This window comes from Nelusetta ayraudi, unplaced genomic scaffold (genome assembly GCF_046127955.1).
Source record: "Nelusetta ayraudi isolate G7.1 ecotype Tasmania unplaced genomic scaffold, CSIRO-AGI_Nayr_v1 ptg000059l, whole genome shotgun sequence".
NCBI lineage: Eukaryota > Metazoa > Chordata > Actinopteri > Tetraodontiformes > Monacanthidae > Nelusetta > Nelusetta ayraudi.
The window spans coordinates 3,296,460-3,319,940 of record NW_027466109.1 but is presented as its reverse complement, the minus strand read 5'-3'; the positions used below and the strand labels follow the sequence as shown (position 1 = coordinate 3,319,940).

The window sequence follows — 23,481 nt, the reverse complement described above, 5'->3', positions numbered from 1 at the left end:
CAAGAGATCTTAATTGTCAGGAGTTGCAGGTCCTCTTTGCAATCCTGACAGTGGGCTTGTATAAAGATAATTAATGTGGCACCATACCACGAAATGAGGGCCGGTTATTCATTTGAGGTCATCGGTCTGCTCAACAGACTCAAATAGCTTAATTAACATGGTTAGTTTTGCTGATGAGGCTATTTTAAGTCTGACTTTATGTCAGTAAACCAGTTTTCAATCAGTGGTTTAATATCATTCTGTCTCATCCCGGCCACCCTCCCCTCTCCATGCACATGGAAGAGCAATGATATCCCAGGCTCTCCCTGCCTTGGACTTTCACTTGCGCATCAAAAGTATTTGTAACAAACCTTTATCAAAATAAAAAGTGATCTATAGGATTGATGGGGCATCCAAGAAATAAAATGGAAGTTTTTGTTTGTAGAACTACAGTGGACTGAGTTTAGGGGTTAACCCCGTCATTGATGGACGAAATTTCCTTTGACAACTGCTCAGCTGCTAAACAATAGCGGCTCTGTTGAAGACTGTTGTCCATTGTCGGTTGTGCATCTTCTCTGTGAATGAGCTGAGGAGTTCCCTTTGACACGTCGGTCTTCACAGGCACCAATCCACTCAAGTTTACATTTAAATGATTGCTCTTTTAGTGATAAATTAATAGACTACAGTAATGAGGCCTTTGTTTATCCAAAAAATCTCTATATAACTCTATGAAGCATATTTAGCTTTAAAGTCACACAAAAACATTTTTTCTGCTGAAACTGATGCTGCAGTGGCCGCAAGGTGATCTCAGAGGGCGAAACAGCAGCGGGCAGCGAGGTTCCCACTAACTAAGCAGCAGTATTGCTTCCCTTTGTGGCATCACATATGGCTGACTTGCAGAACTGTGCTCACACGCTTCCTGAAAAAAAAAAAAAAAAAAAAGCAGAGCAAGTATAAGATGGCTTGAAACAGCATTATTGTTAGAAAATCTGATTTTCTCACAGTCTTATTCAATACAGGGTATCTGACAAAGAGAACTTTATTCTTTATCTGTGAGAAGAGGCCCAGAAACAGTCATTGATAGTACATTAAAAAAACAAATATATCAATGTCACAAAAAAATATTCAGAGCGAGTTATAGAGAGAGACTCTGCATATAAAGATACATGGTAACATAACATGTTTGATCACAAGATAACAAATTCTCTATTACAGAGAAATTATTATTATTATTATTATTATTATTATTATTATTATTATTATTATTATTATGACCAACAATTTTCCCGAGGTGTTCCATTGCGGAGTCGTGACGTTAGCTACTAGTCGTCCCCCACGCGCGTGGGACGGGCACCGCTCGTGCTCGCTGTTGCTGGCCCACGCGCTCGCATCACGGTTCCTCTGGGTGACGTCAGCGTCCCCTGTGCTGCCAGTGGCCCATTGCCATATATATGTGTATGCCGGGCAAGATGGCGGCGATAGAGACGAGGTGTAATTGCCAGTGGACATAAACAGGCATTTGATTCAAAAGAAGGAACTCGCGACGCACACATTTACACACTCGGCCGCATCCTGTGTGCATTTGCCGCGTGACGAGGGTCGACCTGTTTTTTATTCCTCGTGTTTCGACGGTTTTTTTTTTTTAAAAAAAGAAAAAAAATATCAAAATGTTATTTGTGTTGTAGCTCGCCCGCTAACCGAGCAGCTGGCTAACACAGAGCGACCTAGCTAGCTGAGCGATCTGATCACAGCCAAGCCGCCGTGGAGTGGAGAATGGGAGAAAAGCTGGAGCTCAAGCTCAAATCGCCGGTCGGAGCAGAACCTGCTGGTTACCCGTGGCCATTACCAGTATACGTAAGTATTACCGCCTTCAATTTCCAGCGGTCCGGGGAGGATTTTTGTCTCGGTGTTTTTGTCTTTGTTAGCTAGCTCTTGGCTAACAGTGGCTAGCTGAGGGTGCCATGGCACGCTCGTCCACAGAGTCAGCTCATACTGGTTGGGATAGTGACAGCAGGCATTGTGTTTCACACACTAATATGACAGTTCATACATTTACTAGCGTTTGTGCTTGTTTATTGTTCTTACGTGAATTTTTGTGTCCGGATGGTGCCGTTGTCAAAATGAACGTAGACGCTGCCATGTGGTGACTTTCATCAAACTCAGTCACTGATACTATTTTGTGATTGTGTTGAGATAGTAGAGTCGTACACAGAGCATGATTCTCACCTATCCACACGTCGGTGTCTGCGACATTTTGGCCAGGGTCGACCAAAAGTGACAATTAGCTAAAGTTTTATTCCGACCCTTGTTTATATTGCCCGCCTAACCAGAGTGTTAATAATAACCACCGAGTTACCTGTTCGGGACAACCTACCAATCCGCCAGTAAAGGACTCGACAAGTCCAGCCGGTTGGCTATCGTGTGTGTGTGTGTGTGTGTGTGTGTGTGTGTGTGTGTGTGTGTGTGTGTGTGTGTGTGTGTGTGTGTGTGTGTGTGTGTTGTCAATGATGCATGTGTGCGAATGCCGCGCCGCATTCCTCGAGTGCTTTCGGTGTTTTGCTATCTGATGACATTCCTCTGATCAAGAGCAGCTGCTCGTTGTTTGGCAGTTGGAACCGAGCGCACGTCTTGATCGAGGACCTGTCAGCTTTATTTTTATTTTATTTTATTTTTCATTTTGAAATGCATTATTGGTTGCACTTACGATGGTGTAGATTTCTGCCCAGGGTGTTGTCACCACGCCAGTGTGGGTGAGAGCAGCAGTCGTCTCACCGGAGAAAAACGGAAAGGGAAGCGGTTTCAGTTTTTTTCTTCTTCAGCGATGACTCCATGTCGACTCAGACTCAGTTGCTCATTTATAGTAATTGCGGTGAGACGCTCTGTGCTTACTGCAAAAGCAAAGGTTTCTCCGAAGGTACCTGAATGGTTTTTTTTTTTTTTTTTATGTGTATCTTCTCTAAAAACCCACAACACACAGCATCTGACAGCATTGTGATTTGACTTTCGTTATTAGCAGCTCGTTTATGCCAATATCACTGATTGTCAGAGGAAGGCATTTGTTTACCGTTGTGTTCATACTTGGAATGCGTGCAACTTTCTCGCGTGGAGTTCTGCAACCTGTTCATCTGTTGCATTGTTTCTGTTTTCATCTGGGAGTGACTTCCTCACTCCATACCTCCTCCTCTCAGGTCCATATGGTCAGATCGACAGGGAGCCGGGTGGAAGAGACTGCTTCCATTCAGCACGGCTTTTTATGATAGAATTCAAAACACATGCCACTTTTGATACCCAGCCAGTACCCCCCCCCCCCCCCCCGCCCCAGTTTATTCACTTTACCGTTTTGCCCAGGATGAACTTCTTTGTAGTCGTACAAGAATCCATCCAGTGCTTCATTCTCAGTTGACTGACGACTCACACAACACTGAATCTTTCAGGCTGTCTTAGTGCAAAAGAAGCTGATTTAATGTCAAAGGGGATTTTGTTTTATGCCTCTTGATTTGATCTTTTTTTCTCCTGGTGTTCATGAATGATTGCTCCCACGTGAAGATTCTCTCTAAATGAATACACGTTTCTGTCCATCTGGTTCTAGATATAGACTCAGCCATGTGTCGCACGTTTCAAAAATAAGTTCAAGCTCATCGATATTGCAGATGGCGTTTAAGGCACACCAGGTTATTATAAAGCAAAAATAATGTTTCATAAATGCGTCTTCAAGAACTATGCGGTGGAAATATTCTGCTGCTCTATTTATTGTTTTTCTTTTCATTTATTCGAACCTAGCAGCAGCTATCTTGCTCAGTCCGATAAGTTGAACTGCAGTGTCAGTCGTATTTGTCCTGTGGTGTCTGCCTCATACAGATAAACCCGTGACCATGTCGACACAGCGTCTTTGAAAGCTTAACTTTTAAACAGTATGTGTGAAAGTAAATAGACTTGCATTCTAACTCTGTAAATAACTCTTTTGAGGTAAAAACAAAAGAAGGGAAACTCCATTGGCACATTTCAACAATATGTTTTAGTCATCACTAAGTACCTGTTGGCACACATACATACAAAATTCATTGTGTCTTGGGTTCATGATGTGACAGTAATCTCTGCTTATAAATTGCTACAGTATCAACTCACACAACGTCTTGTGTTAGTAAATCCAATGTGCTCCTAGAGTGGTACAGTACAAGCATGACTCACAGGCAAACTCCTGTCTGAGTTACTTGTTGTCATGTGCTGTTGATGTGCTGCGCTGTGCACATACAGTAATGGAGCAACTTGTTATGTAAAACCCCCTCACTTGAACTCCACGCAATGATGTTGGGAAAGATTGACTGAATGTGTTGTGTACAAAACCTCAGTCAAACGCTCGATGTGTTCACGCACCGTCATGCGTAAGAAGGGTCTTTTATGTGACTCACTTTTTTCAGACAGAGTTTATTTTTAGATGAACGTCTTTGCCGGTGTCCCTGCGTGACTTTGTCTCCGTGAGTGGATCGCCTCCCTGCCCCTCTGTCTTACTTGCTCCGTGACGCACCCTCCCCGCTCAGTTCACCGCGGCGGGCTCCCTGTAACAGGAACAATGTCTGTCAGAAGTGACAGGTTTCCTGCGCTGCAGTGACACATCTGAGCGTTTGCGCATGCGTGGCCGAGCGTTGACGGAAGTTTGCGCGGCGTCGTTGGCGGGCAGCGCTGAGCGGGAAGCCGCGAGCTCCAGGCTGGAGCGGTTAAGCCTTTGTGCCAGGCCTCAAACAGCTGAAAAATTCCGGGCTTCTCCTCCTCCCGTCTCTGCCCCCCCCCCCCCCCCTCTCGTCAGTTCCTTGCGTCTCTTGCTTTTGCTTTTTTTCCCCCCTCCCTCGTGTCTAAGCCTCTCTTACTTTCCCCCTGTCGTCCTCCAGCAGAGGCTCTCCTTGGCAGGCCGCTGGAGCTGCAGGCAGAAAGTGGGTCAGTGGGTCATTTGAGGCAGCAGGCGCAGGCAGGCTGGGCTCCTAGTGTAACCTGAGTCCTGTGACTCCCTCAGAGCCATTCTGCACATGACAACTGTCTGCGCTCGATCGATACGTTACGTCTTACTTTATTATTCCCCTCTGGCGTACGTTTAAGATCCACATCACCCATATTAAGCACAACCAACTTTCTCCGCCAAGACTTCCAATGATTGGACTTTTTAGCCACTGAGAGGCAAAGAAACACTTGATTTTTTTTCCCAAGACAATGTATCATGCAAGTATTTTATTAAAACCCCAGTCAAATGTATACGATTTGCCAATAATATTCCTGATTTTCGTTGTCAATTTTTTGCTTTGCACGGAAGAAGTGTGACAACATCTGGAGTAGAAAGTGATGTTGCATGCTGCCCTCTGTGAGTGGTGTCGTCCAGCTGCTCGTTTCCTGGCCAGCTGTGCAGCTATGTTAATGCATATGGATCTCCACTTCCTTCCTGCCTGCCTGCGGAACCATTTTCGCCCTCCAGCTCCAACCGCTCGAAAAATTATTTCTAAAAGCACTAAAATGATTGTCTAAATTGTAATTTACAGAACATAGAACATTGCTGAAAAATGATCACGAGAGTCATCCTCTTCCCCTTTTTTTTTTTTTTTTTTTTTTTTTTTTTAAGTTGTGTCATCATTTAGCGTTTTGCACTTGAACATTGTCAGTGAGGTTTTGTTAAAGGTTGATAAGTTTATTTCTAACAGGATTTCCTGGTCTTTTTTCCCTAAACTGCATTGACTTTTTTCATCAATGTTGGGCGGGTACTTTTGCATATTGGCTGTTTCGATAAGTCTAAATATCCGGCAGTTATTACTTAATTTATGCCTGCCTGCCTGCCTGTCTTATGTTTGTGAGAATTAGTATTTCTTCCTCTACAATAGCACAGAAAATTGTGAAGTGATGCTTTATTAATGTTAAATTTAAGGGTTTGTTTCTTTGTCTTTTTCTGTTTTCAGGATAAACATCACGATGCTGCTCATGAAATCATCGAGACCATCAGGTTCGTTACCCTTCCTCTCAGGCAGCTCTCACTTGCCACATAAACACCTAATCAGTGTGTGATCTCATCTTGCTCAAGGTGGGTGTGTGAGGAGATCCCAGACCTTAAACTGGCAATGGAGAACTACGTGCTTATTGACTATGACACCAAGAGGTGAGTAAAAAGCTCACAGTTGAAAGTGTTCACGTTTCTTAAGACATATGTCATAATTAGTGTAATTCTTTACATGTCCTTTTTTAGCCTTTTAAAAGGAACTTGTCTGATTAAAGTTTGTTTCTTGTTGTGCTTAAAGCTTTGAGAGCATGCAGAGACTCTGTGACAAGTACAACAGGGCCATTGACAGCATCCACCAACTGGTGAGTTTGTTTGTGTGAAGACTTTTTTCCCCATTTTGTCTGTGAAACTAGCGTGACAATAGCCACTGAAATGGGCAGCAGCTTCTGATGATTGAAAGCTTTTTCCAGTTTTCTTTGCCTTTAAGCCCTACGCTGATCTAAAGTGTCATCATCCTGATTTGATGACAAATGTTTGAGTTAGCCAGTGTAAATATATATCATTGCCCAAAAGTGTAAAATTATATTAAATAATAATAATAATGATAATAATAATACTTATAATAATAATAATAATAATAATAATAAAAATAATAATAATAATAATAATAATGATAATAAAACATTCTAATCACAAATCTTTAGTGTCCGTGGTCCTTATTCTGTCCTCTAATGATGTGTGCTCTCTGGTTGTTTAGTGGAAGGGGACCACCCAGCCCATGAAGCTAAATAAGCGTCCTTCCAACGGGCTCCTCAGACACATCTTGCAGCAGGTTTACAACCATTCTGTGACCGACCCGGAGAAACTCAACAACTATGAGCCCTTCTCTCCCGAGGTGTATGGGGAGACCTCCTTCGACCTGGTGTCTCAGATCATTGATGAGATGGAAATGATGGAAGACGATACCTTTGTTGACCTCGGCAGTGGTGAGGCAGCTGCTTTTTTGGGGATGTTATGGAAAAGCTGGTCCAATGTTGTTATTTTTAGACAAGCTAACAAAGCATCACAAAGATGCTGTCATGCATTCTAGATTTGGCCTGTTTTATATTAGCTGCACATGTTGAACCTCGTTGGGCTGCTCCCGCAGGTGTTGGACAGGTGGTGCTGCAGGTTGCAGCAGCAACCAATTGTAAACACTACTACGGGGTGGAGAAAGCCGACATTCCAGCCACCTATGCAGAGGTAACTGTAGATATCTTCAAGAACATTTGATTTATGTCCCTACTGCCTTGACAGTAGTGAGCTTCCTCACTGGCCGTAACACCTGGCTGTTATGGTGAGGTAAAGGTTAACTATTTGATTGAGGGATATACCGCTTTCTTCAAACTTCCTTGTCAACATCGGATTGTGTTTGAGTTTCAAAATGTAATGTTGGTTGTTTTGTTGTTAATAATGTTTTAATTGTGTTCTAGAGTATGGATAAGGAATTCAAAAAGTGGATGAAATGGTATGGGAAGAAACATGGCGAGTACACAGTAAGTTGATGTTTAGTGTCTCAGTTATAATACATCTGTGTGTGCTTCTGTTTATCTGCACATTTGAACCTTTTTTTTTTTTTCTTTCTTTCTTTCAGCTGGAGCGAGGCGACTTCCTGTCTGAAGAATGGAAGGAAAGGATCGCCACCACAAGGTGATGAACCAACCAAGGCAGCAGTTCAACTCTACTTTTCTATTATCCTTTCTTTAAACTCACAAATGTATTGGGTTCATTTTTAAGTTTTATTCTGCTAATTGTTTTTCTTTTTTGTGTCTTTCAGTATTATTTTTGTGAATAACTTTGCCTTTGGTCCAGAAGTAGATCATCAGTTGAAGGAGCGCTTTGCCAACATGAAGGAAGGTTTGTGCTGTTTCGCTTACTCCTCAATGTCAAGGCATAATTCATTTGCGAAACTATTATTGGTTATTATTATATGCTTAATGAATTTCCTGTGTCGTGAAATATAATCTCAACATAAACTCAACTCTCAGTCTTGCCTGTATGATGAATGTCTGTAGATGGGTTTGTTTGCTTACTTGTTTGTTTGTTTAGGGGTTAAAGAAGCTATCTGCCCAATGTAAAGCATACTCTATGACATTGTAGCACCAAAGAAAACATACTCATTCCTTTTGTTTATACTGTTCATTTACTTCCAGGTGGGAAAATTGTATCCTCTAAACCATTTGCACCTTTGAATTTTAGAATAAACAGTCGAAACTTGAGTGGTAAGTACAGTATTCAGAGAACAGTTTTATATATAAATGCTTTAAACACTCGTCTGACCTGCCATTCCATTCTGTTCTGTCTTTCTCAGACATTGGCACAATAATGCGCGTGGTGGAGCTTTCTCCACTCAGAGGCTCCGTCTCCTGGACTGGAAAGCCAGTTTCCTATTACCTGCATACCATAGACCGCACCATAGTAAGCACCAGAACTCTTGGGGGATGACCTGAATGCAGAGACTAGAGTATCTATTTAAGGAAAGCTTGACAAGTGGTCAAACAAATTGCTCCCCAGAAATAGACTGATGTAATAAGACCAGCTCTTGTCTTCGCGAGTCCCCCAGTCTCATGATGGGAGAACGTATGACAAAGCAGCACCAAGGATCACAATTTCTCAGGACACCTTCATTGAATATATTATCGATATATATCGTTAATGTACATCCAATATAAGTTTGTCTTTTTTTGCAATTGTGGTACATTAGTAAAACAGTTCTTTTAAGTTCATGAAAATAACTTGATTGGAAAAAGTAAATGCAGTAATAACACTAACCTGGAAAATTTCTCACTGTCTTACAGCTTGAAAACTATTTTGCTAGTCTCAAAAATCCTAAACTCAGGGTAAGTTATTGTTCATCTTTAGTGCACTGCTGAAGCTTCTATAATCACATTGTTCATGCATATTAATGACTGACGTCCTTATTACAGGAAGAGCAAGAGGCAGCTCGGCGTCGTCAGCAGAAAGATACAAAGGACAGTAAAAGCAATAGCAGCACACCAACGAAACCTAAAGAACAAATCAAGGTATTTTAGACTCATCGTGGATGCAACACAACTTTTACACCACAAGCTTTTGTAACACCGCCTGGCCTATTCTCTTTGAAACACTTCTCTCTGCCCGTATGTGATTACGATCCACCGCTGCTGTACTCTTTCAGCAGGACTCTTGCGGTGAGGAGGAGCGTCCTAGCTTGGACACCATGGTCAAGCCCTCACCCAAACCCCGAAGAGCCCGGCTGCTGCCCAAAGGTCGCAAGTTGAACAACAAGAAACGGGGTCGTCCCAAGAAAGTCACTGCGGCTGTGGAGAAGAAAAACCAGAAGAACCAGAGTGCTTTGGATCTGCTGCATGCAAAGACCCTCTCTGCAGCACCTCCTCAGGGTCAGAAGACACACACACACACACACACAAAACACAACTCAGCTGGGCATGACATGCTGAGTTTACCACAACACATCTTCACTGTCATGTTTCGAAACCTCAGTGTTGGCTAAATACTGCGTGTGTTTTCTGCTTCCAGATGCATACCGGCCACCTCAGAGTCCCTTCTACCAGCTACCTCCCAACTCTCATCACTATCCCTCTAATCAACTGCTTTTGAGCCCAACTCCTCCTGGTCTGCAACAACTCTTAGGTGAGTTTGTGGACATATTCAGACATGTTGGCATATGGACTTGAAAAGTACATTCTTCACAGAATTAACTTAATGAGACACTGTTTAACACTTCACACTTTAGAGCAGCGGCCCCCAACCTTTTTTGCATCATAGCCCGGTTTAATGTGAGACAATATTTTCAGGGTCCGGCATGGAACTTGTGGTATTTTCTAAATGTCATAATAAACGTGAATCCACTGTGTACACCTTTGGAACTTTATTAGCAGCGTCCTCTTAAAAACAACATGAGTAACATACGTTTTTTTCTGTCTCAATACTCCAAAGGCTGCTGAGATATAATCTGTGTTAGTGGTTGGACTCCTGGTATTGACTGTTAAACGTTGCTTTGTTTTTCTTGGAAGTCGTGGACTCTTCTGTCTCCTCACTGGACCTTTTCCTCTTTCCAAAGACGTTTGCTTTCACTCATGTTGCTCGCTAGCTTGCTGGCTCGTGGGTTTAATCTAGCGGCCTAGCGGCCTAGCCTTGACCTGCATCAAGAGTTGAGCCATAGATGGATGTAACGGAGCAAATCCGGTAATTTTTCAAAATAAAATTGTTCAGACTCGGATAATAAATAAAACAAATTTAATTTAACGGCAGTTAATTTTTCTGTCTGTGCGGCCCGGTACCAAATGACCCGGAGTTGGGGACCGCTGCTCTCGAACTTAAATGAAATGCTTTTTACCGGTTGTAAAACAGCAGCTGAACTCAATGGTTGGTTTTCAGATAACATCAAAGTCCAGTACCTCCAGTTCATGGGCCACATGAAGACCCCTCAGTACCGTTCCAACCTGCAGCAGCTTTTAGAGGAGGAAAAGGTGAGAGCAAATATTGCTTTTGTCACTTTGCTGACAGTCTTAATGCATTGTTTCATTTTAATAACATTTTGCCATTGTGGTCCCCATCTCCTCATCTGCATTTTTTGTTCTCATTCATCATCATTCATGTGTTCCCATTTCTCAATCCAGCAAAAGCACAGGGACCTGTCAGGGCAGGCGGAGCAGCTCCACTCTGTCTGTCAGGCTCACAAGGACAAGATCAAAGGTCTCTTTCAGGCCAAGCTGGATGAGGTGAGATTTGCTGCTTTATTGCACCCTTATATCATAAAGTCAATATTATGTGTATCACTATTACATAACAAACGCTCCCAGAAAAATCTTCATCTATTGCTCAGTTGTGGTTATGTAATTAACTTTATTTCATTGAATTATGGCCTTGTTTTTGAATACTTTTGCTCAATTTGCTGCCTATTTAAGTAGATGCGCAATGTGAATGTTTCACATGAAATGTTTTTATGCACAATGATTTTTTTTTCTCCCTTTTATAAACAGATAGGTGGTTTTCTTTTATTGTACTCCAGTAGCCTTATAGCAGCCTTCACCTGGAATTAAACTATTTTCAGCAGAAATCAGAAATTCACATACACATGATATGTATCTGGGTGCAACATGGTGGCATAGTGGTTAGCGCTGCCGCCTCACAGCAAGAAGGTCGTGGGTTTGATTCCAGGCCTGGGACCTTTCTGTGTGGAGTTTGTGAGGGAGACTCAAATGCAACACATCAGACGGTTCTGATGGGCTTTATCCACTTTTGATAATAATGGGCTTTGGTTGTCGATGGATATATGTATCTGTAAAACTGCGTACGCCTCTGCCTGTGTGTTTCAGCTGGGAGTGAAAGCCTTGACTGTGGAGGACCTGCTGCAGGCCCAGAAGGAGATCTCGGCTCACAATCGGCAGCTGAAAGAGCAGACGAAGCAGCTTGAGAGGGACATGGCCTTACTGAGGGACCACAGTCTGCTGCTGGTGAGGCCTCAGGCCCTGTTGGGATGCTGTTGTCATTCAGCATCCTCAGTGATTTCTACCTGCTGCTTTTCATTTCACCTTATTTCGTGCAAGGAGAAGATCTGTTAGTTTAACAAAGCAGTCGCGAAGAAGAACACTGACGCTTAACGTTGTTAGAGCCGTGACATTGAGATTTACAAGCTAGTAACATCTCACTACACAAGAAGGAAAGCTTGACATTTGAGACAGCGCAAGGTTCCATAGCCTGGGGCCATCTAAGCACATGAAAAACTGCAGCTTAACAAGAGTTTCTCTTTTCATAACAAGGTTGTCAATGATTGTTGATGGCTAAATAGTTTGTTTACGAAGTGCTGCACTTTGCACTTGAAAGTTGCTAAATTCCGTTGGCTTACTGTCTAAAATCCCAGGGAGCAACACAACAACGCTGCAGCGTTTTTCATAATAAAGACGGCACTTTATTTGAGGCGGCGTTTTAGTTCTGCTCGTGTTGTGGTCGTCATTTTGTCTATTCAGGGTTAATGGCAAAACGTGTCAAACAACACGCATTTACATAAAGTGTTTGTTTTGCAGCTGAAGTCACGGTGTGAGGAGCTGAAGCTAGACTGGGGCACTTTGTGCCTGGAGAGTTTGCTGAAGGAGAAACAGGCACTACGCAGGCAAATCTCTGAAAAGCAGAGACACTGCTTGGAGCTGCAGGTATGAAATTAACTGTCACTTGAAGATTGAAGATTATTTCACTTTTCTTTCACCGATGCATACTTTTATGAACCGCTGCTGCTGTTCCAGTCTTTTCCTAGTGTAATGGCTCCCCCTGGTGTCTGTTTATAGATCAGCATCGTGGAGTTGGAGAAAAGTCAACGGCAGCAGGAACTGCTGCAGCTCAAATCTTACAGCCCGTGCGACGGATCCCCCTACAGAAAGAACCACGAGTCGCGCTCGTCCGCTGAGGTGGACTCTAAACTGGGTCTGGCCTCTGCGCCGGCAGTCAACGGCATCAGCCTGGACTTATCAATGAACGGCACGAGCTCGCCATGTTACGACCGAGCCAGCGCCAAGGGGGAGCTCATCTCCCGCTACCTGCCCATCTCTCCGGACCACGAGATCACACCCTGCGCCCCCGACGCCCGGCAGAGACAGCTGAACCCCTCCAGCACGCTGCCTGATTACACGCGCTTCTCCCCGGCCAAAATCGCTCTGCGGAGGCATCTGAATCAGGACCCCACTGCCTTGAGCAATCAGAGAGGTTCAGGGCTACACGCATACAGGTTGGCGCAGAAGGAAAATAAACCTGTCTTTTTAGTAGATCTCCATTTTCTATTTCGTAAAACTGAGACTTCTCAAGCAGAACCACAGTCTGTGCTACTGTTAATATGTGGTGGCACAGTGTGACTACCTTCTTACACCTGCTGCTTTTGTCAAATTAAATTCTTATTATGAGTAAATTTGGCAATTAATTATTTTTCTTATCCAGTTTTATGACAGTAAACAGACATCATTGCTTAAATGTTCAAAATCTTAAAGTTGCATTCTAAGGCAGAATATCTTCAGCATTTTTCCCTCCTATTGTTTCAGGGAGGGTGGCGTCAACTCTACACTTGGATCCAAACAGAACTGTCCGTCTCCCAATGGGTCCGAGGCTCAAAATACTACCAAGGGTTTTGAGAGGGTACGTCTTTCTCTGCCTTTCCGCAAATCCTGCACCGTCGACAGACCCGTAACCACGCGTCTGCTCGACGCCTTTTGTTTTGCAGGGTGGTAAGGAGAGGAGCCCTGCGGTTCAGAGCGACAACAGCATTAAAAGCCTTCCAATAAGTATCCCCCTGAGCACTGTCCACCCCAGCAAGCTTCCAGTCAGCATCCCTCTGGCGAGTGTGGTGCTGCCGAGTCGTGCTGAGAGACTGGTGAGGGCGTTAAACGCGTGAAGTGACATCACAACGTAGCAGCCCTGCTACATTTCCAACTGAGATTTGTTTTTATTTTTATTCACGTTTCACTCATCCAATTTTTGCCTTTGAATTTAGAGCAAGCAGATTGTTTTAGAATTGTACCCACTGCTGCTAAATTTCATCTGTAGTCCCCAATAATGCAACAGTTAACATAAAAGTACAATTGACATAAAAAAATACAATATAATACAACAATTAACACAAAGCAATTGACATAAAACAGTCCATAAACATCCACAAGTCCATAAACCTTCACGCATATTAACTATGCCTACATTCTTGCACGCATATCGGCCATAAACATTTGCCCATAATAGTGACATCATGACTACACTATTGCACACGCACCAGCCATAGACATACTGCGCACACACAAGATTGACCCAGACTGAACATGGTTACAGCTGCTCACAAAGTTTGTTTGTCTAAGTTGTGCTTTAAAAGTTCTAAAAGTTGGACAGTCTCTGATATGGATGGGGAGCTATTTCCATTCCAAATGTCCTTGGATTGACCACATTGCGTCTAAATTGTACCTCACTGTCCCCCCTTGCGGTAGCTCAGGTCCCTGCACTCTTATCTGGTTGTTGTTTTTATATACTCTTCCAGGAGTGGTGTGTTCAGGCCATGTAGAGATTTAGTGATCGCACAGACATGTTTAAAATACTTAAGATTGTCAAAACTGAAAAATGAAAATACAAATGTGTTTATTTATTTATTAATGATGTGTTCTCTTTGTTGGTCATTTTAGAGAAGCACTCCAAGTCCAGTGTCTCAGACAGGTCAAACCAATGGTAAGTTACCCTTTACTTGCTTAAAATAGAATAACTTAACAATGTAATACAATAGAATCATCCTCCACTCCTCTTTAACACCTCCCATGCATCACCTGTTATGTTTTTACTTGTTATTTTTAGTCAATCTTTGCTCTCTATTTAGGATATTCAGGGCTGACAAATGGAGGTCCTCACCCTGAGGACCACAACGGTGCTTCTTCATCGCCTCCTCCACACGGCAACCCTCTCATGTCGGGACCAACGGGCCGAGGAGGCTCCATCCACAGCCCGCCGCTGAGCACCGGAGGGGTGCTCCAGTACGCCGATGGACCCCCGCGGAGTCTGTCGGAGGAAGGCCAGGACCACCAGGGACGGGACTCCGACGCCGAGGCCCACGACGGCGAGCTGCGGAGGAGAATCTTCTTCTCCTCCTCCTCGTCCTCCTCGTCCTCCTCGATATCAGGCAGCGGAGGCAGCGCGGTCGGAGGATCACGCATCCACCACCACTCTGGCAAGCAGGGCTACCATAGCAACCACCACCACCAGTCCCCCGGCGCGCAGCACTCTCACCCACCAGCACACGTGTCGTCATCGCACGGCCTCGGCACGCAGGAGGGACGCAAGCGCGGGAGGAGGAAGAGAAGCTCGGCGGCGGCCGTCACGGCCAGCGGCTCGCCGAAGAGAAGGTCGTTTTCTGGGCTCGGCTCCAACAACCACTCCTCAGGGTCCCCACTCAACATCAACTCCATGGTGAGTCACAGGGAAACGATGGAAGAATTTCTCTGCCTGAAACCCAGCAAGACCTCAGGGCTGAGCAAACTGTCGGACTTGGAAATGACATACAGGTTAAAAATAAAACTATTCAAATTATTTTGGCACCCAGCATTCGAGGGGGAGAAAGGAATTGAACAAAAGATGCCTGTTGTATGTTGTCCTGTTTTTATTTTTTCAAGGCTGTTTGAGTTCTTTGTTTCAACAGGTGAACAACATCAACCAGCCTCTGGAGATCTCGGCAATATCCTCCCCAGAACAATCCAGCTGCAGCTCCAACGGGCCCGATCTTGACCAGCCTCCCATCTTAAAGAGAGAGCGCCCCCTGGAGCTGAATGGCACAGGTCGTTACTCCTCAGCCCCAAGCTCTGATGACGAGGACTCAGGATATCCAGCCGATAGCTCCAGTTCACGGTAATAATCACTTCATACTCCTGACCTGCCCTCCTGAGGGCTCTTTGTTGTCCTTACATCTTGCGTTCTGCTTTCTAACTTCTTCTTGATAGATCATTTTAAGAGTGAATATGTCATTTTGAGCTTGTTGTTGATGTTTTATTTCCTTCATTTGATAGAATCGAAAGAAAAATTGCCACTATATCTTTGGACGGCCGTGATGGACCTGGTAGACTTGGCGACGGTGAAAGAGGTGAGTGGTGTAGATACTAATTAAAGCCATTTAATCTTTCACTCCTGCAACATAGTATTAAAGTTTGCTTTATTTTCCATCCTAAGGCAGGAAATCTGGCAGCAGCAGCGGCAACAGCACAGGCAGCGAGGCCTCCTCTTCGTCCTCGATATCCTCCACCGGCAAGTGGAAATCCACCTTCTCACCCATTTCAGACCCCAAGCAGCCCAATTCCGACCTCAGGCAAGGAGGGTCTCCGTTCGGCATGGGCTCGAGCCGGGGGACGGACTCTGACTCGGACCACAAGCAGCAGCAGCAGCAACAGCAGCAGCAGCAGCAGCAGCAGCATCAGCAGGTCAGGAAAGCCGGCGACGGGGACTCGTCCAGCTACATGACCACCAACCCCTTCCTCAGCCAGGAGGCAGGGGTCCGGGTCGGAGGCGTCGGCGTGGGCGTGGGCGTGGGCGTGTCCCAGGCCGGAGGAGGCTCCGACCAGCGCCAGGTTCTCCAGAAACAGAAGGGAAGCCGTGACTGGGAGCTGAAGACCAGCAGCCAGAACCTCTTCATATCAGCCGCGGCCAGCGCCGGAGGAGGAATACTGAACGGGAAGGTCGGAGGAGGAGGAGGAGCAGGTGGAGGAGGCGCCACGGCCGTCTCCTCGTCCGCAGGGTCCACGGTGGGACCTTACCTGGGTTCCCAGTTCCCACTGGGAGGCACGTCGGTCTTGCAGTCCTTGTTCGGGGCCCAGACGGGCGCGTCGACGGGAGGCGGGACGCCGCGCCTGGTCAACGGACACTCCGCCCTCGGGAGCTTCTCCAGTACGGGGCTGGCGGGGGGAGCGGCTGGAGGTGAGAATCTGTGTCCCCCTCAGCCGAGGTCCCAGTTAGTCTGGGACCACTGAGTAGTTTATCAGAGAAGTCATAGTGATGAGGAGGAAGAGGAGTGGGGGAGCCTGGTAAGTGTTGAGCCGCTGTCCCTCCGTCTGCTTCGCTGACTGACTGACTGACTGACCGACGCCGTGCTGCTTCGCTTTTGGCGCAGACGGGCTGCTCAAGTGCTGCTTTGGGAAACACCCTGAGAAATCTTTTGCGTTTGGGCCAAAACAAAAGCCTTGTTCAGACTGCCAGCCCAAATCCGATTTTTAGCCCATCTAGATTGAAACCGGATGGCTCTTTTGTAGTCTAAACAGTCACAAATCACATGAAATCCAGATTTTTGCAAGATGGATTGAAACCACTTTTGGGAGGTTGTTTCAAATCACATCTGGACAGATGCGTCTCAGTCTGAACAGCTCCAAACACAACGATCGGTTTTGGCTGTCTGTGACATCACTCTACACGACACAAGACCCAATGGGCCCATAATGTTGCCCAGTCTGAACAGAGCCCATCTGGACTACTTTCTAAAAACAGGGTGGACAGTCAGCCCTAAAAAAAAATCGGATTTGAGAAGGAATCTGATTGGAATCAGATTCGCCTGCAGTCTGAACGCAGCCAAATTCAACTACGTACCTCCAGACGATGGACATCCAGTCGTGTTCAGAGAGCATCGTCACACTGTCATTTTCTGTGGGTGTATCTGTCGTGTCCGAGTTGTACTTCAGAGTCGCTTCACTGGTGAGTCACAGAATCCCCATATTTGGCTCCGGATGCAGTTTGTCGCTGCTGTCAACTCCCTTTGATTGGCTCCACCACGGCCGCGGTGATCCGACTCTGTCTGCTTCTCCATGTGCTTGTCAAAGACTCGCTTGGCGCTGTTGCACAAACCTGGCTCAGTCCTTGCTTCTTCTCTTTGTCTCCCTCCCCCACCCCCCACCCCCCACTCCCCCCCTCTCGCTGTCCTTGCCACTCGGACCCGCCCCCTCCTCCCTCTGCCCCCCACCCTCCCCGTCCTATTTTTTTTTTCTGCTGTATGATTCGCAGGTATATTTCACCACGTGGTGCCCACCGTGTCCTCCCATCAGTTCGGGGCGCCGCAGCCCCCCGGCCCCGGAGGCCGCAGCTCTCTCAGTCTCTCCACCACCACATCCTCCTCCTCCGCGCCCCCCCAGACCCAGCAGCACAGCGCCGCCCGCCAGGCCGCCCCCGTGTCCTTGCCCCTCCCCCTCCCCCTGCCCCTCCCCCTCTCCCTGTCCCTGTCCCAGGCGCAGCACGGCCGCATCCAGTCGGTGCTGCACAGCCCGTCTCCGCCGGCGCTCAGCCTCCCCCCTCCTCCCCCGCTGCACAGCACCCCGCCCTCCTCCTCCTCCTCCTCCACCCCCACGCACTACGAAGCCCTGCCGCCCTCCCGATCGGACCCCCTCTACTCCCCCCGCCCCTCCCACTCCTCCCTCCACCATCAGCGAGCCCAGTCATCCCTTTCTCTCTCCCTCTCCTCCTCCTCTTCCTCCACCCCTCCATCTTCTGCTTCTGTCTCTGCCGCCGCTGCAATCGCTTCCGCGGCCTCCGCTTCCTGTCTCTCCACCTCCTCCTCCTCCTCCTCCTCGTCTCGCCCGTTCGCGGTGCACTACTCCCCCCGGCTGCCCCCTCCGCCACCGCCTGGCGGCTCCGCCGGGGGTGGGAGCATGTGGAGGACTCAGGGCATGCATGGCACCAACACCAGCTCCCAGCTCGCTGGCTCCAGGCCCAGATAGGGCTCGGAGTCCAGCGGAGGTGGGGAACAGGGCGGAAGGCAATCAGGAGGTGAAAGAGGGGGCGTGTGAGAGAGAGAGAGAGAGAGAGAGAGAGAGAGGGACAGAGACACAGTAGGGAGTGAGAGAGAAAGACGAGTGTGTTTTCTCTTTTCCTTCGTGCTGTTGTTCTGAATGATCAAGGTGAGTACATGCAGTTATGGTAGTTTTTGTAGAAAATAAGCTGGAAGAAATCAAGTTTTAACACCTGCGCTAGACCTGGGCGATTTTGGACAAAAATAAAATCACAAATTGTTTTTTTTCTTTGAAAACCCGATTTATTTTTTGGTCAAACTACAAGACAATGGAATAAATTATTTCAAATATTTTATTTTCATTTTTAAAGAAAAATACCCAACAAATGTCCCTATTGCAAATTAAGTGCAACTGAAAGATTCTGTAAATCCTCCTTGGGTTTAGTAAAGTGACAACATTTACAGTCTTCTTGACCAAGTCTTCTTAATCGCACAGCCCTAATCTGCGCTGAGTGATTAGCATCACAAGTGTACAGCCACTGTGCGCAGATGCAATATGTCCTCAAGCCAGGTTCCTGTCTGAACTGTGCCTTCTATAAATCCAGCATTAAATCTGTGTGTAAAAGTCAGTCAGATGTTTCCAGACGAGACTTGAAGGCGTTGACGGTGTGAAACTCCCTCGACTGATCCACGGCCTTCGCTTGTCATGAGATCACCCATTACACAACATTAATTTCTTTTTCTTTTTTTTGTCGCCCCCTTCCTTATCTTCCAGGTAATTGATACAAACTACCTCAAAAAAAAAAAAGAGAAAAAAAACAGCGGGAAAAAAACTATGCAACTGTCCGGGTGTGGACCAAGGCACTCTCCTCACTCCCTGGTGCTTCAGGACATCTGCACTACTCAGCCACCTCTGAGGCTACACCTGCACTGGGACATCACACACACGCGCGGGTGTGTAGCTAGCTGCGGTGTGTAGCAGCCTAGCCCACCTTTGGCTCACTGCCATCTGTGTTGCCTGAGTGTTTGTGTCTGTGTAGGAGCTGCCCAATTCTTGCGTCTCTGATCAAGCCGCTACATAGATGTAGCTACACACACACACACACACACACACACACACACACACACACACACACACACACACACACACACTAACACTGCTTTGGGATCTTTGAGCAGGATTCGTAGATGCTGATCATGTTTTTTGTGTGATTACAGGTTTAAGGTGCTAAACAGTTCAATAGTGTCTCAATATTATTGCAAAATCTGTTTCCTTTGACTTTTTCGTAACGCACGGTACATCTGTAAGCTAAACATTGTCTCACACGCGCGCAAACACACACACACACACACACACACACACACACACACACACACACACACACACGTGTTTACTCAGTTAAACACACACAGACCATATCAATGAACTCTGCTCATACACTTTGCCTGTCCACATGCACTCTCCTCTGTTTTCTTCCCGTTCCCACCATGAAGGCATGACACGTTAGTAACCACACAACAGGAAAGGACACATGATGAGGAACTGTTGGTCTAAATTCACACTGGATAGTTCAGATTAGTTAGCTATGTAGCAGAGGGCATGCAAGTCCTGGTTGGTTTGTTGTGGTACCACCTCAGAATTAAAAGCAACACAAAGCGTCTTTTGTCCGAGCTGGAATTATGTTTGCCTCTCTTTCAAAATGAGTTCATTTGCAAATGTGTGTCTGAGCCTCATTTTAGGCATTCCATAAAGTTGTTGTAAATGAGTTCAGATGGCACTGAACAGATCCAAACATGTTTCCATCTGGTGTTCTGTCCAGCCTCAGCCACTCGCAAGCCGTAAGCACGAGCGAAGGAAAAAAAAAATCATGAATTCCAGCTCACTTTGTATCAACTGGTTATTGTCCTCTACTCAGTCTGATGAATTACACTAATCAAGGGACGGTGGCAGAGATGCTCCGACAGCAGGAATACTTTTTAACTTTTCTTAAGCTAAATGGATTTTTCCCTCTGTGGTTGGGAATCAGAGGTTGAAATAAATCTTTTAAAGTCAGACGTGTGTGTGTGAACCGCGCGTACACACACACACACACACACACACACACACACACACACACACACACACACACACACACACACACACACACACACACACACACACTGAGGAAACAGATTTTTACAAAACAAACTACTGGACTTTCTTCACAGCCCTCTGTGGTTGCTCTTTAATTGTGTAATTTTTGTATTGAGTATTTGTACTGTGAATGTGATCCATTTTCTTTGTATAGTTTTGTATAATTTAGATAATTATATTTATACTGTCTGTCTCACTTGCCTTTGTAATTCCCCCCCCCCCACCCCCCCACCCCTTTTATTTTGAAAAGTTCTGAAATGTGTTGACATTGTAGAATGCAACAGCATGTGTACTTGACTCACAGTCCGAAAACAATGGTGCTACATTTGGACTGAACCTGAACTTATTTATTATATAATGGAAGAAAACATAAAAAAAAAAAAACAATCTGAAATCTCAGACCCCAGTGGTGCTGTACACAGGAACTGTTTTTGTAAAGTCTTTTCTTTTTTAGACATATATATATATGTGTGTATATATACGTATGTATATTTATATACATATATATATATATATATATATATATATATATATATAAATAATTTTAGAATTTCTCATGTTCCATGTACTCTGGCCTGGTGTACATGTGTAAATGCCACCTTTTTAGATGAAGCTGCTCTGCAGCAGCAGCAGCGGCCAACCTGCAGGCTGCAGGCTGTGAGTCACTGTCACTTTGCTTTCAGAAGTGAACAAGACACACTGTTTGTTTGGTTTTGTACATAACTCGCTTTAGGTTGTTTCTCCACCGTAAACAGAAAAGGTATATGAAATGTATCTATATACAGTCTAAACAAATACATATATATAAATATATATATATATATATACACATACATATATATAAATATCTATATATATATGAGTACATATAATGCATAGACGTGTTTTTGGTGCTGCATCGTGACCTTAAACTCGGCCTGTTAAACAGGAGGCTCTGAGCCAAGGGGAGGGAAGCGTCGCATCCCAGACGGTGCCTCACACGTGACACAACAGCACCCGAATCCTTGTCGTACACAGTGACGGAACTAAAGAAGACACACACACACACACACACACACACACACACACACACACACACACACACACACACACACACACACACAAAAAAAAAAAAAAACACAACAAAAAAAAAATGCTGTGCAGTTGTAATTCAAACTTAGGGTGCTGTGGCTTCAAGGCAAATCGATGCTGGCGCTCGCTAGAAGCATCTTTGTCGGTCAGATTTGATTTTTTTTTTTTTTTTTCATTATTTGTTTCGTGTTAATTCTGCAGGAACCTTGGAAATAATGGTGCTTCTGTTTCTTTAGATTTGACCATCTGATATCGTGTCTGTCTATAGACGTCCTACTGTCGAGGCCCTTCACCGTGCGCGGTGAACGTGTTGCGCAACCGTTCAGACGCACTGATGTGAAACACTTGGTTGTATGTGTGAGTGTTTTGTGTGTGTGCGTGTATGTGTGCGTCACTTGGCTGGGAGTGAGAAGAGCCAAACTTCCTATTTCCTCTCCGATAGGAGGAATGCACTTCAGCTCAGTCTCTGTGCGTCTCTGTGTGTGTGTGTGTTCTGTTGTGTTTTCCACCTGCCAGTGCATATCTAAGGGAAGGTTAGACTAATAATGAAAGCTTTATTGTCTGCACTTGCGTACGTCTGTCTCGCCTGCAGGTGAGGAGAGAAAGAAAAATCTCCTCTTAGGACATAAGTAGAGACTGTAGTCCATTAATTACCAGCACTGATGGCTCGTTTTTGTAATTGTTGTCAATGATGGTTTTGATTTTCTTATCCTCCGTGTTTGATACAGTCGCACTCCTCCTTTTAATTGTCTTCAGAATCCTGTCAGTTTTTTAATACTACTCGTGAGAAACGCAGCACGGTGCTCTCCTTCACTTAAAACAAGGAGCGTTGCAGCTATTAAAGAATACTACTCTTCCTGTTGTGCTCCTGGGTCTTATGGTTTTAATGAGCAAACACGCGCAAACTTGCTTCAGCGGCTTCTCCCCTCGGTCCGGTCAAAATCCCTGAGAGTCTCTGGGCCTGGACGGGCCAGTGTGGCATGCGTGAGGATAATCTTTGGAGCGTCATTACAGATTTCAACCAGTTTTTGATTTTTCGGGTCGTACTCGTACAATCAGCTAACAGGGTCGAGGTGCTGTCATTCTTCAAGTCCTTAGGTTTGAATAGGAGCTCGGCTGCAGCCCTCCAGTTTGTCCCATCCCATGAGAGCTTTGCAGCAGAAGCTGTTTACCTTAACTCCTGCCAAAGGTCTTCACTCAGGAACTTCCCAGATTGCTTGAAATCATGTAATGGAGTTTAAAAAAATAATAATTTGGAGGAAAAGGAAGAAACATTGAACTATTGGATATGACAGATTTATTTCCAACATCATGTGATGTGATTAAAGTCCCTCAATAACCAAACTCAGGACGTGGACTAACCTCTCAGTGAGTTACTGTCATGGTGAAGATAAAACGGATCCTTCACAGATTCATTCTCACGTCCGCACTCGCTCGGCCAGCCCGCTGAAATCCAGCCTTTTAAAGCTTTATGAGTCGGTTTAACCTCGAGAAGCTGTGAAACCACTTTCAGCATCTTCCACATCTCACAGATGCCTCCGTCTGGATGTGGGTCTCCGCGGAATGAGGCTCACTGTCCTCTGTCAGAGCACTTCCTGTTATTTTTTTGTTTTGTTTTTGGGGGAGGGCAGGGGTAGGGAGGGGGTTGTAGATGGGTGGCCAGCAGACGTGTGTGACCTTGTGTTTGTACAGACTCACTCTGACCGGTGCAGCCAGGGCAGGTTTGAGGTGCAATAACGGCAAACCTACTTTCCAAAAAACAGCCCTGGGTTTAAAAATGTTACTGTTGGTGTTGGTGCTTTTATTCTATGATGTTATTATTAATTAAATTGAATTAATGTTTTTTTCCTGGGTTTTATTATTAATAAAAAAAAAATGTTTCATACAATATTTGAATCTATTTTGTCTAATTTCGTTCCTGTTTAGACTCTAGAAGACCGTGCCAGCTGTGCTTCATCTAGTGCAGGGCTGGGCAAACTTTTTGACTGGTGGGACACAATGGGTTGTAACATTTGACAGAGGGGGCCTGAGCAGGAGCAAATGGATGGAGTGTTTTTGGTGAACCGC

General features: G+C 45.4%; 1 protein-coding gene and 1 long non-coding RNA gene across 7 annotated transcripts; one reads left to right on the top strand and one right to left on the bottom strand.

Annotated features, from left to right (window-relative positions):
- Positions 1–210: 210 nt before the first annotated feature.
- Positions 211–3,413, bottom strand: LOC142897274 (uncharacterized). Of its 2 annotated transcripts, none has more exons than XR_012928442.1 (2): positions 2,684–3,413; positions 211–898 (listed from the first exon to the last, which is right to left on the bottom strand). It is a non-coding gene; the product is annotated as an uncharacterized LOC142897274 (long non-coding RNA). The 2 variants fall into 2 exon arrangements; XR_012928441.1 differs by lacking the exon at positions 2,684–3,413 and adding an exon at positions 2,065–2,667.
- Positions 1,430–21,394, top strand: dot1l (DOT1-like histone H3K79 methyltransferase). 5 transcript variants are annotated; one of them, XR_012928438.1, is made up of 29 exons: positions 1,430–1,833; positions 5,916–5,959; positions 6,038–6,112; positions 6,252–6,315; positions 6,711–6,939; positions 7,101–7,195; positions 7,426–7,488; positions 7,587–7,642; positions 7,770–7,849; positions 8,146–8,214; positions 8,304–8,410; positions 8,791–8,832; positions 8,920–9,015; positions 9,153–9,372; positions 9,512–9,625; positions 10,373–10,464; positions 10,615–10,716; positions 11,314–11,451; positions 12,022–12,147; positions 12,280–12,716; positions 13,024–13,117; positions 13,203–13,352; positions 14,146–14,188; positions 14,334–14,920; positions 15,150–15,355; positions 15,514–15,587; positions 15,674–16,414; positions 17,489–18,378; positions 18,985–21,394. XR_012928438.1 is itself a non-coding variant. In XM_076039441.1 (28 exons), exons 1-28 carry the CDS (start codon positions 1,753–1,755, stop codon positions 18,196–18,198), a joined length of 4,938 nt encoding a protein of 1,645 aa, XP_075895556.1. In that variant the 5' UTR covers positions 1,430–1,752; the 3' UTR covers positions 18,199–18,498. The 5 variants fall into 5 exon arrangements, 2 of the variants coding, with proteins under 2 accessions (XP_075895556.1, XP_075895557.1); XR_012928437.1 differs by having other exon boundaries at positions 9,150–9,372; XM_076039441.1 differs by lacking the exon at positions 18,985–21,394 and having other exon boundaries at positions 9,150–9,372; positions 17,489–18,498.
- Positions 21,395–23,481: the final 2,087 nt, after the last annotated feature.